Source organism: Monodelphis domestica, chromosome 1 (assembly GCF_027887165.1).
Source record: "Monodelphis domestica isolate mMonDom1 chromosome 1, mMonDom1.pri, whole genome shotgun sequence".
Lineage (NCBI taxonomy): Eukaryota > Metazoa > Chordata > Mammalia > Didelphimorphia > Didelphidae > Monodelphis > Monodelphis domestica.
The window spans coordinates 146781188-146798179 of record NC_077227.1 but is presented as its reverse complement, the minus strand read 5'-3'; the positions used below and the strand labels follow the sequence as shown (position 1 = coordinate 146798179).

General features: G+C 34.6%; 1 protein-coding gene across 1 annotated transcript; it reads right to left on the bottom strand.

Annotated features, from left to right (window-relative positions):
• Positions 1-456: 456 nt before the first annotated feature.
• Positions 457-16981, bottom strand: MPHOSPH10 (M-phase phosphoprotein 10). The gene is made up of 11 exons (XM_001373682.4): positions 16453-16981; positions 12986-13646; positions 11228-11373; positions 10538-10715; positions 9932-10073; positions 8339-8406; positions 7390-7527; positions 6253-6363; positions 4041-4148; positions 2009-2239; positions 457-648 (listed from the first exon to the last, which is right to left on the bottom strand). Exons 1-11 carry the CDS (start codon positions 16551-16553, stop codon positions 499-501), a joined length of 2034 nt encoding a protein of 677 aa, XP_001373719.1. The 5' UTR covers positions 16554-16981; the 3' UTR covers positions 457-498.
• Positions 16982-16992: the final 11 nt, after the last annotated feature.

The following is a 16992-nucleotide window of genomic DNA, read 5'->3' as shown; positions in this document are numbered from 1 at the left end:
CATCACATTATAAACTCATTGAGGGAAGTGACTATTTCTTTTTTATTAATTGTACACCCAATGCTTAGCAGTGCCTGTTACATAGTAGGTACTTAATAAATATTTTATGGATTGGATTGGTCAGCATCTATCTGCTCCACAAACATCTACAGGCTTAGTCTTCAAAACTTAGAAACTGGAAATATTTGATATAAAGAAAAATTTATCCAAAATTTCTTTAAAAAAATAGGATGATGATGGTGCTGCTGGGTGGCTTAGTGGATTAAGAGCCAGGTTCAGAGATGGGAGGTCCTGGGTTCAAATATGGCCTCAGACACTTCCTAGCTGTGTGACCCTGGGCAAGTCACTTGATCCCCCATTGCCTAGCCCTTACCACTCTTCTGCCTTGGAGCCAATACCCAGTATTGATTCTAAGACAGAAGGTGAGGGTTTAAAAAAAAAATAGGACGATGAAACCAATATTTACTTAGTTTAATATTTACATTATGATAAAATATGTTACAGTTTGAGTTTATGCACAGAAATTTCTTTTTTCTTTTTCTGCTTCTTTTGTGTTTTCTTGGCATCCTGGATTTGCATTTTCACTTGATCTTGTAATTGAGAAAAGAATGCTTGAGAAGACTTCAAGGCCTTATCTTTACCTTCATCCTACATCAGGAAACAAACAAAGCATATATAAAAAAAATTCTCCAAAACAAAGCTTCCCTTTTACCTATTTGAAGGCCTATTAAAAGTCATGTAAAAAGTCATATGCCTATACCCAAGTATTAGTCCCAATAGCTGCATTTTTTATCGAGTTGTTATGGTTTGATATTTTAATATAGTGGATTTCTTTCTTGCTCTCATATACTTCCCCTTTATTCGATAGTAAAAGAGTGGCAATTGTCAAGCAAACCATCACCACCAGATATATAAATAAAAGCAAACCACCAAACATTTCATTCTTCTTTGCAAGGATAGAGTATGCTTTATTTCAGGAGGATAGGTTTAAAACAAAACAATTTCAATATGGGAATCCAAATTTCAGCAATCTGTCTAAAAACATTGAGAAAGAACTATATGTAGGGGAAGGAAGGATCATGTATAAAAATGAATAAATTAAGCTTTTTTTTTTTAATTTTTAAATTTTTTTATTTTAAAACCCTTACCTTCTGTCTTGGAGCCAATACTGTGTATTGGCTCCAAGACAAAAGAGTGGTAAGGGCTAGGCAATGGGGGTCAAGTGACTTGCCCAGGGTCACACAGCTAGGAAGTGGCTGAGGACAGATTTGAACCCAGGACCTCCCGTCTCTAGGCCTGGTTCTCAATCCACTGAGCTACCCAGCTGCCCCCAGTAAATTAAGCTTCTAATAAGCATTTAACCAATTTACTCTGTTAATCAAACACCAATAAACACTAAAATAAATTTTGTGCTAAATTAAGTTGGTCTTTGGTAGCTAGTTTTTCCTTTTTATTTAGTGACTTATTTCAGTAATATTTTTCTTACAACGAAGGAAATAATTATAAATAATAAGGCTTGAAGGACAAAAGAACTATACTAAGTTTTCTCAAGAAATCTGAGACATAACATAACAAACCCAGCATAGTAGAATTCATAATGTAAGCCAATCAACAATCCATCTAGACTGCCATGCCATCAATTTTTCCATTACAGTATGCTGTCATCATAGAATTATAACTGAAAGGGAACTTAGATGCCATTGAAACCAACTAATTCAATTAGGTCCCAAAGTCAAATATAGCAGAAATCCTGATACTGACTCCTTTTTAACTCTTAACCTTCTGTCTTATTGGTTCCAAGGGACAAGAGTGTTAAGAAAGAACCAGGTAATGAAGGTTAAGTAGCTTTCCCACAGTTGGGAAGTATCTGAAGTCAAATTTGAACCCAGGACACCTCCCATCTCTAGGCTTGGCTCTCAATCCATTGCACTACCTATCTGGCTCTTGACATCTACTTTTTAACAAATATTCTTAAATAATAGGGGTTTATGTTCCTAATCAGCCTTACCTTTAGGATAGATGCTTTGCCTGTTTTAGTTAGTTTCTTTAATTGTGCAGATGCTGCTGCTTTGTTTAATTTTTCAGCCTGCTCAGGCTTGGTCTTTGCTAACAATTGTTGCCGTTTTTCCTTTGCTCTTAATTTCATACGCTTCTGATATTTCTTCTTTCTTCGTTCTCGTTTCTTGTCTGTAGCAGATTTTTCTGCATCTGTTTTTATGTCACCTGCCTTATTTTTCTCCTATGAAAACAGAAACAATACTTTTAATTTATCCTCAATATTCAAGGAAAAAGTAGAGGCAAGCAATCTCATCTTACTGAAAAAGAAACTAAAATGCAATAAAAAAGATTATAGTTCCAGAGCAAATCAATGATATAAATCTGATATGATATAGTGGCAGCCTTCCAACTTATTAATGGACACATTCTAAAAGCTACTTTTTAAAAATTACTTTCAAAAATATGAAGCATATTTTTCCATAGAAAAAATAGAATAAATTTGAGTTGGATTACTAGGTTGATCCACAATGTTAGGTGAACTGTGATTTTTGTTCAGTCATTTCAGTAGTGTCCAATTCTTCTTGACTCAATTTCTGGGTAAAGATACTACAGTGGTTTGCCATTTCCTTCTCCAACTCATCTTACAGATGAAAACCAAAGGCAAAAAGGATTAAGTGAAATTTGTCCAAAGTCATACAGCTAGTATGTGTCTGGGGGCACATTTGAACTCAATGAGACTTCCTGACTTCAGGCCTCTCCATTGTGCCACTTAGCAATCCCTGGTGATAATCAGTAAATTACTATTTACAACAACATTTCTGTGGAAAAACATGTTTAGAATTCCAGTTTGAGATTCAATTTAAAAAGTAAGGATTGACTACATGCAGCTTCATAGATGAAGTCTGTTAGAGGAACATGAGAAACTAATAGCTGAAGATAGGATTCATATCATAGACTTAGAACTGGAAAGGATTTTAAAGGCCTCCTAGTCCAAACTCCTAATTTTACAAGTAAGAAAACTAAGGCTTAGGGAGGTTAAGTGACTCTTTCAAAGTCACAGCAGTAGTAAGTTGCAGGGCTAGGATTTGAAGTGTTCTTTCCAATGCCTATGGTATCCAGGCCTCTAGTGAGTGAAAAGGGCAGATCACCATCCTTCTGCCACATGGGCAGGAAAGGGGAGTGAGGGTGGAGACAGGAATGAGAAAGGATCAGCTTCTTGGGCAGAGGCCAGCAGGACAAGATAACTCAATGTCTGAAGCAACCATTCAAACGTAAATAATGTACATATATGAAGGAAACTGTCTGTATATCTGGTGTCTCCAAATTTTAGTTGGATATTCTTATTCCATCATTAATGCCTAATTCTTTGTCAATAAAAGTTAAAAGAAAAACCTTTAGGTAGATTTTTTTTTACCAATGTGATTGGTATGGGTTCACTTAAAATAACTTATTGAAATATAACATTACAGGCACAATTAAAATTGTATATTGTGTGTGTGTGTGTGTGTGAGAGAGAGAGAGAGAGAGAGAGAGAAAGAGAGAGCAAGAGCAGTAGACTTCACCTCTCTTTTGTCTTCATTGACACAGATTAGCAATTCTTCTGTAATTATGATTTAAAGAGTTGCCTGAGACATTGAGAAAATAAGTGACTAGCTTGGCCTGTATTGGAGGCAGGTCTTGAACAGGTCACCTTCCTGATTCTAAGGATGGCTGCCTATCTACTACACACTGCATGCCTCTTTATTAGTCTTTTAGGCATTTGTGTAGTATTTGATACCTACACTAGAAAAAAGATTAGAATTTACTTAAATATTACATTTTCAATGTGAACAGCCCTAGAAAAGACAATAATAATGATGAAGATAAAGACAACAATAATGAAGGAGGAAAATGTATTTTTTAAAATTTACACCATAATCCACTAAATTAACTTTACTTTCACACAGAAAATAAGCAAAAATAACATTTAAAAGCACAAATACCTACTTAAGTTACAAGTGTATAATTTATAAAATTGCTTTTTCTCAAAATTTGCTTCTTACCTTGATTTCTTCCGGAGCTAGAAGAGCTGCATCACTAACATGTACAGGTGCTACTTCCTCCATAGTGATAGCAGGAAGGTTAGAGACAATTTTAACCTCTGGAACAGGCTAGAAAGGGAAATAATATAAAATAACATCGCAGGAATTGCTTTAAAAACATGAGTAGATATAATGTTATTGATTTGAAATCTTGTAAGATATATGTGATATAATAAAACATGTATAAACGAGATAATATTCATCTAAAATACTTTGGTTACCTAAAATTAGATATGATCAGATCAAAATGGTCCTGATGAAATAATGGTAATGTTAGTTTTTTGAGACTTGTTGAAAGTCCATCTTTAAAAAGAGGGAAAAGGGAAATCTAAGAAATTATAGTTCTCATATCATGACAAGAGGTTTGTTAGAAGAGGACCTGAGAGATGACAGCTGACATTGGAGATCTGAGAAATAGATTTAGAACTGGAAGGGACTGTAGAGGCTGCCTAGTCAAATTCATTTAACAAATGGATAAACTTAATGAGCTTAATTTTGCCATCTGAAAAAAAAAATACTAAAATATATATGCATCAATTTGCAAATACCCAAAATAAACCAAGAATGGATAGTAATCAAAAGGCAAACTTATTTTCTCATACCACAGAAAGTAATTCTTAATTCTGATATTACACTTTTTGCTTGGTCCAAGAGTTAGGAAAAAAGATGAATGGAAATAGCCAGAAGGCATATGTAAAATCGGAATAAAAGGAAGAAATTTCTAAAAGGTAGAGCTTTCTAAATATGGAATAAGTGCCATCTTGAGTCAATAAGCTTCTCATCACTATAGGTATTCAAAAGCTGGTTTAAGACATCAATGTTATAAGGCAATGGCTGATTAAATGTCAAATCAAGGCTAGGGAAAGATATATTCCCTAGAAGGAGGTAATAATCTTCCTTTTACAGAAAAGAGAGCACACTGCGTTGACATGGTGAAGGAATATTTTGCAGAAAGATGGGCCTTGATAATAGATCGATAAAAAATTAGATGAGTGGAACAGAGAGGTAAAAAACACACAAGAATGAACAAAGGCACAGTTTTAGGGAAGGATAACAGGCATAGTAGAGAAATGTATGGTAACAGATTGGGAGCAAGGAGGTGGGGCAGTGAGCAGCAGAGAGTTTTGCATATCAGACTAAGTGATCTGGACTTAATTATAAAAGACATTGGTGTCCCCAAACTTTTCTATGAAGGGAATGGCAAGGGGTAGGGAATCTTCAAAAAGGACTGAGAGAGTATGAAAGAAATAAAGAATAGTGCTGACACTGAGGGCCAGGGGTTGGTGATAATGGCTAGATGGGGCAAGAAAAAGCTGTGAGATATGTAAACCTTAAAATTCCTTAGACTTATGAATGTTGGAAATTTCCTAGAGAATGAACTGTTGCAGAAAGATGCCGAAAACCTACACTTGATTGGACTGAACTTTTGATTGAACATTTATTGTAATTGTACACATTTATGCCAAAAGGGACTGCCCCTAATTTGGCTTTCTGTCAATGCGCCTAGCAAAACATTGGTTTTGCTTTCTTTTCTTTTCTATTTCCTCTCTCACCATTCTAATTTCTCTTAGAAAATTGAATATTGTGTATATCTATACTTAGAAGTGCATTTAGAACTACAAAATGATTATGTTAAATGATCAATGGGGAGACTAGTCTCCCAATGATCATCAGGGGGGATTGTAAACCTTAAAATTCCTTAGACTTATGAATGTTGGCAATATTTATAAGTCTAAGGAATTTTAAGGTTTACAGATAGAGGTGGGGGATGATGACACTAAACAAGGGTCTCTAGTTCAGCTTCACCTCCCTTGTACACACACTTCCATGCTAACTGATTTGAGTGTTCCCAGAAAGGAGAGGCAAAGGGTGACTTATGAACTTCTGGAATGGCCAACGACCATTGCCATTCTCACTTCTTAATGTGTTACTGGCATTGCAATCAACTATGTCATTCTTGAATATCAATTGATCCACTGAGATCAGATAATTAAAAAATAACTTCTATAGTCATTAAGGACCTATTTATATATATTTGTGGTAAGGTCCATTTTTTTAGCCATGGTTTTTGATCTTCTAGAGTGCTATATAAATTCATACTTAATTTCACAGAAATATGAAAAGCAGCAAATCATCTAAAATTTTCAAGAATCTTAAATCCTAATATACTTACTGGCTTAGGTGTAAAATGAAAGTCAGAAAGAGCATCCAATTTTTGAAAGAGTAAATCCATCATCTTCTGAATTTCTACATGCTCTGGGTTTTCTTCCTCTTCTTTCTTTTGCTAAAATAATGAATTCAGTAAGTGAGCTTAACACAAATCTCAGAAAAGAACATGTAGGTAAGGTACTTTTGAGGATAGTTCTATTTTCTCAAGAGCAATTCATAATGGGGGCTTTTGTTATAAAGTGTTTTTAGAGACTGTCATCTAGTATCTTATTCAAAGTCATATCAAGCAAAAATGGCACTCTTGATGTAACTAAATTTGACAATAGTTCTCAAATGTCTGCTTTCCCTAATAAAATCATTACCCTATAGAAAGGTCAGAGTGCCTCAAATATTATGAGATAAGAAAGAGAAATAGAAAAGTGAATGGCTATTTGCCTTCATGCTTAACCTCAAAGGATGTTTCCAAGTCTTGGATCTAATCTCTCTTAGTCTCTAAAACTTAAAAGGAGACTAGTATGGCTCAAAGACTGAACAGGAAGTTTGGTCTGTTCTAGAAGGGAATGAGGAAAACTAAATTAGACTTAAATTCTAGATCAACTCTTGAGTACACACAAAATTTTCTGACAGCTCCAAATTACAGAATGTTTTCAACTTATACTGAATTTAGTAAACTCTCCCATTCCCAAGCAAAATCTGAACATTTTCCCTAAAAGTCACATAATGAGAATTAATTCAATTAGTAATTACTAGAATTACAAGTGTATGACCTTTCAAAATTAATGAAATCTTCTTTACATAATTCCATTTAACTGGGGATAGGGTGGGGAGGAACCCTATACTCTATAAAAATAAATTCATTTTACCACTATACCAATTTTAAAAGAATTACTGAGAAGTGAATTAAAGCAATTATGAAGATAGTTTCATTTACTCTAGGATAGCTGAAAAATAAAACTCTGTCAAATGAAATGTTACTTTCTATTACCTCACAGAAAACACCCTAAAAATAATGTTATTTTTCTACTCAATCTAACTGACATCATTTACTTCAATGACTAAAAAGAAAAGTATGAAAATTCCCTTATTTTTTTCTTTACTATAGTTAACTATAGTAAAGAGTTTGTACCAAAAGGTTTCTTACCTGGTTAAGTTTGAGGTATTCTTGCTCATAAATCTCTGCAAGGCTCAATTTACTCTTTTCATGGTCTAATGTTAAACGTTTCTTATATTCAAATGCCTCCTCCTTTGGTTTTTCTTTGCGTACCACATCATCCCAAGCCTAAAAAATAAAAGGGAAAATTTTAATTCAATTATTTTATATAATAGTCTGGCCTTCCTGAATTTGTAGGGAATATATAAGAATAATTTCTAAAACATCGTCATTTTACTGTTTCGGCATAAGCAAAAATAAATTCTTCCAAGATGTTAATAATACTTGTGCAAAAAATATGATGAACATTTGGATTTCCCCATGAGAATTTATTTAAAATATAGCTTGCCATTAAAAAAATTTCAAGTATACTTTGTAAAGGGAAGAAGGTATTTCTTATCTATTTTATATTAGGGAAGCAGATAGGTAAAATTACAATATTAAAGCTAGGTAAGTTTTATTCTAATAGTCCCATAATATAAATAATTAAACAAAACTTTCATATACTAAATAAAATGATCAAGTGTTTAATACTTCAAAGTTATTATGAGATAATTATACTAACCACATTATAAGATGTGTCTACATCAAGAATTCCTGTGTTGGCTAAAATAATCAGCCTAATTTCAGTGCAATAGCTGCCAACATCCACCCTTTCCTTCACAGTATTATAGCAAGGCAACATATGGCTTCTAACCATATCCTGCTAATATCGGCAAGGTATCCAAGCATGGCAATGGCTTGCTCTGCCCATCTCAGGTCCATCCTAATCACAAAGAACTAAATGGATCTTCCTAATAAAAAAGATGGTAAAATTCTGCCTAACTCAACTTTATTGTTAAAATAAATAAAAAATATAGCTCACTGCTCTAATCAATACTAAAAAAAATTTTATCTTCATTTTTCAAAATGTCAGTGTTGTAAAATAAATTTTATTAACCTGATCTCTTATTCTTTGTTTAATGATATCCTCAAGTTGTAAAGTGGTTTCTTCAGTAATCACAGGTGCTAAAAAGAAAATATAACATACAACATATTAATAACATTTAAAGTGCTACTATTTTTAAAAAATATTTCAGCACCCACATGGACATCCTTTCTATTGATCAAAACACATTGGTTAAACAAAATTCTTTTACTAGGATGGCTTGATCTAAAATAAGTCAAAGCCCACTTAAATCAACTGATATGAGAGAGTCCTACAGCAGGAATTAAAGGAATTGGACTGTAATTGATTTTGCTACTTCCAAGGTGTAAAAACTGCTGGGCTTCAACTCCCTTTCCAATTAATAGGGTCAATACTACTTGTACTGCCTTCCTTAAAGGGTTCTCACGAGAATAAAATAGTAGATGTGAAAGTACTTTTTAAAATTAAAGATCACTTTACAACAAGATTTGTAAAATGCCATTACTATTGTCTAGCATACATACAAGGTATTAGGGCAGTTAGGTGGTGCAGTGACTATAGCACTGGACCTGGAGTCAAGCGAGTTCAAATCTGGCCTCAGACTACATGACTCTAGGCAAGTCATGTCTGACTCTGTTTCTTCATCTATAAAATGAACTGGAGTAGGAAATGGTAAACCACTTCAGTATCTCTGCCAAGATAACTCCAAAAGGGGTCACAAAGAGTTGGACACAACAAATGACTGAGCAATATATGGGGTGACTAAAGTATGTGGGATCTTTACCCTCCCCACCCAACCGTATCCCCAAATAAGTCAGAAAAGTTATATATCTAAGTTATATATACATATAAAGCTAATCATTTTGACAGATTTTATTTTTTTAATGTCACTGTTTAACACATTAAAAAAAAAGTTTTTTACTGGAGGATTTTCTTCAGAGTCAATTTATGAATCAGTTACATTATGTATTATTTTTGTTACCCAACTTAATGAACTTCCTCATTCTCCAAATGTGATTTTGAATGACTTTTTGCTATTTCCAAAAATCAGATTCATGCTCAAAAGACAAGTTTTTAATAACATCACTGGGGATCCTGAAGAATGTGACATAGGCTCATGAACAATTCTAAAAAAGGTTCCAAAATTGTTTTAACTGGTATTACCTTTGTTGTGATGAATACAAAGGATTCTAAGATAACTATCTTAAAGTTCTAAACACTCATTTGTCTAAATTCTAATTTTTTAAACCAATATACCAGTAACACTTTGTAATTACATACACCCCAAGCAAAAAATATACAGCATTCCAATGAAGTATTTAAAGTTTACATTTGTATCATCACAATATACCTTTCTCTTCTTTAAAATGGGGATAATAATAGTATTTATCTACTGCCCAGGTTTGTTGTGAAGATCAAATAAGACATATTAAAACATATGTAAAATGTAATTAGATCAAGGCCCCCAGTTTACAGAGCAGAAAACTGATGCTTAAAAAGGTGAAATAACTGCTATGGTTCACAAATGTAGGGTTAAGAATCATTCGCTATTTTAGAAAATAAATGTTAAATTCTTTATCAAATACGATCTTAAAAAAACAGTACATGAACAAATATAACATTTACCCATCCTGACTGCATGGTCAAAGTGTAACGTTTCCTCTAGAAGGCTGTTTTCTGGTCTCTTTTGTCCTGTCACTTCCCCTTGAAGCTGCCAAGGTTTCTGTTCCAGCAACTCTTTCTCTAAAGATTTAATTCTTTCTGCCATCTGAGAATAGAGAAAAGTAATTATTTCAATACTTTGCATTTAGGAAAGTGCTCCAATGCTACACAAACCTATCACACTTCACTAGTGGGATAGCCTCCATCTATACTGATCACAATCTCTACTACATTAATCATTAGGCCTCTGAGAGAAAAGGTAGCCAACTTGAGATAACTCTGAACACCTAGACCAAACTTGCTCTTAAATCTTTCCTAACTAGGCAATATCTACCAGAACTTGAGCAGGCCCAGCCTTCAAGACTACAAGAGTACCTCCAGGCATTAAAAGAGGCCTTTAGTGAGTTAGGAAAATATTATATTAATACTTATATAACAATAGTTCAAATTTAAATACCACTTTGATGTTTAAAAGCACTTTACATTATACATTTTTCAACCAATGACAAGACTGCTATTGAAAGTCGAATGTTTTGTTTCTTCATACAATATGTATTTTCTACACATTACCTTTTCCTGTCTTTGTTCAAAAGAGGATTTTATTTCATCAGAACTATTCTTTTTCCTGGAAATATCTGTGTCTTCGGTTTCTCTGTCATCAGGCAAGGCAAAGGTTACTCTTTTCACATCTTCAAGTTGTTTTTTCATTTCTTCAAGTTGTACTCTCATATTTTCACTATCTTCCTCCCTAAACCATCAAGATATTTAGCAAAGAAAATATTTTTTTACATGTACCTTTTTGGAAGGAAAAAAATTATTTTTTAATAACTAAGCATTTCCATTTTAAATAATCCACACCCCAAAATCTAATGTTTCCTATACTTTCAAAGTCAATAACTTATGAAAACTCAAGAAGGAATCATTCTAAATCAATTCCTATATAGCTAAAAGAATAAAGAGTTCATAAAAATTCATTTGAGACATTTGTTAATAGTCAACAATATTCATTTAAACAAATATACTCAAATTACAGGCTTAATAGTTCATAATTTCTAATAACTGATGATATGTTGAAATTAGTTGTTTTATTAAAAATAGGAACCAAATCAAAGAACCATATAGCAAGTACAAGCTATTGTAAAACCTCAACCCCATTTATATGCTGAAATAATTATGGCGTCTCTAGGGTTAAACTGACATCGTGGGATAACAAAATAATACATATAACAACTCACATTGTAACCATAAAAAAATACTTACTCTTCTGAAATTCCTTCATAATCTTCTTCACTGACTTCATCTTCATCCCCATCCAGACTCAGTTCATCATTATCACTTGCTATACCTTCATTTTCAATTGGGTCAAAGAAATCTTTGTACTTTAGATTTCTGGAACTTTTACCTGACTAAAATAAAACATTTAACCCTTTGAGAATGACCTTGAAGTTTTTAAAATTTATTTTTTAAACCCTTACCTTCTGTCTTAGAATCAACACTATCAGTTCCAAGGCAGAAGAGCAGTAAGGGCTAGGCAACTTGGAGGAGGGGATGGAGTCTTGGGGGAGGGGACATTTAAAAGGATTACTCGGCAAGGAAGTATCTGAGGTCACATTTGAACCCAGAATCTCCAGTCTGCAGGGATATCTATCCATTAAACCACCTACCTGTACCAAGATAAACTTTTTAAAAGTTCTTTCTACATGCTGATATTTTTCCAATGACAATTAATAACTGAAATTAGAAATTAAGTATAAAAGAAAAACATAACCTATAAGATCAGTATGGAGATCATTCATTAAGTGTACAAAAATATTTAAATTTGACAAGACAGAACACAGAATTCTATATCTCTTACTATAAGAAAAATCAATTGATAAGCATCAACTGCTAGGCATTGGAAATAAAAAATAGAAGTGAAAATCTGTTCTCAATCTTTGTCTCCATTGAGGGAGACAAAATATACACACCACATATATAATGTATATGTGTGTTAAGTACATATACATAACAAAACAAATATAAGATCATGATAGGGAAGCAGAAGTGCACTAATAGCAGAGAATATGAAAGGTTTTGGGTAGAAGATCTAAATTTTGAAAGGAGTCAAGGATTCTAACAGGTATAGGAGTACATTTTCTGAGAGGTGACAGCCAATACAGGGGAACATTTTATAAGAGAAACATCAAAACTAAATTACTGTAGAATATAAGACTATAAAAGGTAGATTGGGTCTAGGTTGTAAAAGGTCTCAAGAGCCACATAAAGGAGTTTTTATCTGATCTTAGATGTAATGAAGAGCTCTTAAGTTTATAGAGTACAAAAGTGAGACAGATTTGTGCTTTTAGGAAAATCACTTTGGCAAGAATCAGAGGATGGAATGATATGAAAAGACTTGAAACAGGGAAACCAAATGGGAGGTCACTACGATAGTATAGGCAAGAGGCAATATGGCCTTAAACTAGGAGGTAGCTTTAGGATTTGAGAAAACACTTTGGATCCTAAACATGTTGGAGATAGAATTAACAAGTCTTGGCAACTAACTGGATGTGTGAGATAAAAAAAAGAGTGAAAAGTAAAGGATGACTCTCCAAGGTTTCAAATGGTGTCTACAAGGATAATGATGTTCTGGACCTAGAAAGTGTAAAAGGAGTAGGTTTAGTTGGAAAGTTCAGAACAACAATTAAGCACACTCATGTTAAGACTAAATGTGAAATGTACTTTAAAATAATTGAATTCTGGAGGTTATAATCTTTTCTATTTTTATTGAGGTTTTATGGGAAAGCTAGAGTATATCATATGTATCATATATCATATATGTATGTATCATATATCATAAGTATGCTCATAACTTACAAAGCAAATAGGATAGGAAGCAATGGGTTTGGTAAAATTTAAGGTCATTTTTATTTTCAGCCCCATCAAACTATGAAAAACTATGAAAAAGGAAGCCCTTTTTTATAGTCAAGATATCATGAAAGAAAAGGGGCAAAACTTAACCATTAGACAAAATAACTTTACCTTTTTTGGAGAGTCTGTAAATAGGTCACCATCTTCATCAGACATAATTTCTTCAAAATAATTAACTTCCTCTTCTTCGTCATCTTCCTTTTTTTCTCTCTCCTCTTTTTCTATATCTTCCAAGAAGGACTCCATTTCAGACAACTTAAAAAATTTATCATCTACTATGGATTTCTCTTTTGATTTAATAAACACTTTTGACTTGTTGTTTTGTTGTTCTAATTTATCAATATCAAAGTTAAGGTCAGAATCTTCATCACTAAAATCTGAACTTTTCTCAACATCAATTTTATCTAACTTTTTATTTTTCTTACTCTCTTCTTTAAGGCTATCATTAACTAGATTTGACTTTTCCTTCAAGTTTGAATGCTGTTCTATTTTTTCCTCATTGTCAACATCCATCTCTGAGTCAACCTCTTCACTCTCTGGAAGAAGACAGAGTTTCTCGTCTTTAATGCTTCCATTAACGGCTTTTTTGAAGTATTGTAAAACTGGTTCATTCTGCAATTCCAGTTGCTGCCAAATCTGCTCATCATCAAAGTCTTCTATCACCAGTTCTTTTAAAGGGCTCCCAAGAACGACATCAGTCTTGAATGTTTTATGTAAATCATAAAGCGTTTTTGTTAAAAATGTAAAATTTACAGCCAATCCATTTTGAACACTATTAAGAGAAGAAAAATTGAATGAAACAGAATACCTGCCACATTTTTAGGCACAAAAAAGTTTTTAAAGGATTAAACATACCAACATTCCTACATTATTTCCTAAAGTAATAAAAATAAAGAAAAATTTTGCTACTCAAGAACTTATTGCAAAACTTTGTTGAGAAAAGAAGTAAAAAAAACCTATGGCAAAACAAAATTTGGCAATAAGCAAAAGATCAACTATTCATATCACCCTTGCCCCATTACCATTATCCTACCCTAAGATAATTCATCAATTTGTTGAAGTTCTATCCTATTCCAACCCATCTTCTACTCTGCTCCCAAAGTGATCTTTTCATGTCACCCTTAAGTCAACAAACTCCAATAGGCCCCTATTGCCTACAGGATCAAATATAAAATTCTCTTTGGTTTTCAAAGCCCTTCATTACCTGGTTCCTTCTTACCTTTCTAATCTTTTTACATCTTACTTTCTCCATCCATGTTCTCTACACTGATCCAGTGACTCTGGCCTCCTTGCTCTTTCTCACATAAGCCACTCCAATTCCTTTCACTTTCCCTGGCTGCTTCCAATGCCTGGAAAACTCTATCTAACAACCTCCATTTCCTAGGCTTAGCTAAAATTCCACTTTCTTCCAGGCCTTTCCTAATATTTCATACTGTTGGGCCTCTCCCTCTAAGGTTATTTCCAATATGTATATATCTTGTTTGTACATATTGTTCATATGTTGTCTCTCCCCACCCTCCCACCATCATTAGATTGAGTTCCTTATTCCATGTGAACTGTAATGACCTCCAGGAATTGATGCAGAGTGAAAGGAGCAGAACCAGGAGAACATTGTACACAGACTGATACACTGTGGTACAATCGAATGTAATGGACTTCTCCATTAGTGGCAATGCAGTGATCCAGAACAATTCAGAGGGACTTATGAGAAAGAACACTATCTACATCCAGAGAAAGAGCTGTGGGAATTAGAAACACAGAAGAAAAACAACTGCTTGATCACATGGGCTGATGGGGATATGATTGGGGATGTAGACTCTGATGGAACACTCTAATGTAAATATTAATAATATGGAAATAGGTCTTGATCAATGACACATGTAAAACCCAGTGGAATTGCAAGTCAGCTACAGGAGGGGGTTGGGGGAAGGTGAGGGAAATAACATGAATCTTGTAACCATGGAAAAATATCCTAAATTAACTAATTAAAATAAAATTAAAAAAAAAAAAGATTGAGTTTGAGAGCAGGTATTATATATATGCCTTTCTTTGTATCTCCATTGCTTAGTACACAGAGTACCTGGCACATAGCAAATGCTGAATAATTACTAGCTGGGTCACTGTGTACAAAACTTTGTAGGCACTTATTAGATGTTTGAATGACATGCACAACATGAAATATTAAAACAATGGCAAGTCATACTTCAACAGAACTGTGATAATTAACATACATGTTCTCTACACTTCTAGAAACCTCAACCTATCCAAGTCTTTTCATTCTTTGCAATTCTTAAATATGCCATCCTATAAAATCTTCCAAAGACCTAAGGCGCTCACCTTAACAAAGTATAACTGCTAATATTTGCAGGATGGACATCACATTGACTTAAATGTACTCTTTCTTGATCTCAGCCTGTCAAAGTTTCTCTTTTCCTTCAAATTTGAACTGAAATAAACACCTATCCTGATAGAATTACAGAATCTAAAGGCAATAATTGAAGTTTGAGGGCATGTAGACTATATTGTAACCTAGAACAAGAAATCCTTTTACTTCATCACTGAAAGACTTCTTGAAGACCTCCAGTAACAATCTACTGCTTTTTGAGGAATCTCCTTGCACTTTTAGATAGTTCTAATATCTAGGCTGTATTTTCTTACATTGAAACTGCCTTTCTGTCTCTAATACATAATACCAAATTCTGCCTTTTGAGACTGAAGGGAACTCTACTTTCTTGTCTATATGAAAGTTCTTCTAATAACTGATGTGCAAATTTTAACCCTTTATAAGTATCTCCAACTAGTAATAAGATCTTGAAAACTCTTAGGATGAATTTCATAGGAAAATTTAGCATGTCCAGTGGTTTTCAGTATGTTCTTTGTACCCTGCTCTCCCTACTTTTCCAGTCTTCTTACACCTTTTCCTTCCTCCCCAGGTACTCTTGATCCAGTCATGCCTATTGTTCTTGACCACAGTCATTCTCACTGGCTTTCCCCAAGTCTGGAATTTCCTCGCGCCCTATCTCCTTCTACTTCTTCCTTGAAGTCCTGCTAAAATCTCACCTTCTACAGGGATCTTTTCCCTTTCTCGCAATGCCTTCCCTCTGGTGATTATCTTCAACCAGCATAAAGCTTTGTTTATATATAGTTATTTGAATGTTGTCTCCCCCATTAGACTCTCAGCTCCTTGAAAGAAGGGTCTATCTTTTGCAGTTTTTTGCATCTCCAGTGCTTACACAGAGCCTTGGTACACGGAAGGCGCTTAATAAATGTTTATTTCTGGGCATTCCCAAATACCGCTGTTCCTAGGGATCTGGTGGGAAACTCATAGATTGTCAAGCAAAATCACTAGTCTAACTGCCCAGCCTGGATTGCCCGACGCCGCAGGGTGGTAGAGCTTGGCCTCAAAACAGCCTACGAAGCCAGAATAACAACGATAACCATTTTCCTCCCTCCCTTCAACCCTTCCAAATGAGCCGGGAACAGAAGAGCGAGACCGAGGGACAAGGACGCGTGGTCCAGGTCTCCTCCACGCTGACTTCTCCCCGGAGCTCTCTCATCTCTCATATCAGGATACTTACGTAAGGAACTGCTCTGGGTGAGCAGTGGCAGTGCTCAGCTCCTTCAAGCAGTGATCCAAGGTCTGCTGACGCTTGCCCCGTAAACTTTTCTTCTCCGACATCTTGGCCGCTCCTGGTCTCACATGGAACGAAACAGGAAATTCCGGTAACCACTGGACCAAGAAGCCGATCCAAGTCCTAGGGAACTTCGGAGCATGGGACTATGGTTCCGCAACACACAAGTTCCCAGGCCCCTCCCTCCCTCCCTCCCTCCCAACCACCTCCCTACCTCCCTCCCTCCCTACTGCTGTGGCCCCTCCCTATTCAGGACTTATAACCATCATGCTTGCGCCTACAGGAAGGCAAGCCTAAGGGAAATTACTGAAAAGTCGTTTGTGACAAGGGCCACAGTCGTTTGTGACAGCTGGGCGGGGAGTTTTATGTATTAAAAAATCCCATTTCAAGTGCAGAATGGTCATTAGATATATTTAAATTCTGTTCTCTGAGAGACTGTCAATAAAGTTGGAGTTGAAAGTCCTCACACTAGATAGATCTATCGTA

What these genes read in the sequence shown, in the direction of transcription:
- MPHOSPH10 (XM_001373682.4), bottom strand. Translation starts at nt 16,553, where the DNA reads ATGTCGGAGAAGAAAAGTTTACGGGGCAAGCGTCAGCAGACCTTGGAT. An exon ending in CACCCAGAGCAGTTCCTTAC is followed by an intron (nt 13,647 to 16,452) that starts GTAAGTATCCTG and finishes TTCTCTTAATAG; the next exon opens with TGTTCAAAATGGATTGGCTG. An exon ending in TAGCTCCGGAAGAAATCAAG is followed by an intron (nt 2,240 to 4,040) that starts GTAAGAAGCAAA and finishes CTGTTTTCATAG; the next exon opens with GAGAAAAATAAGGCAGGTGA.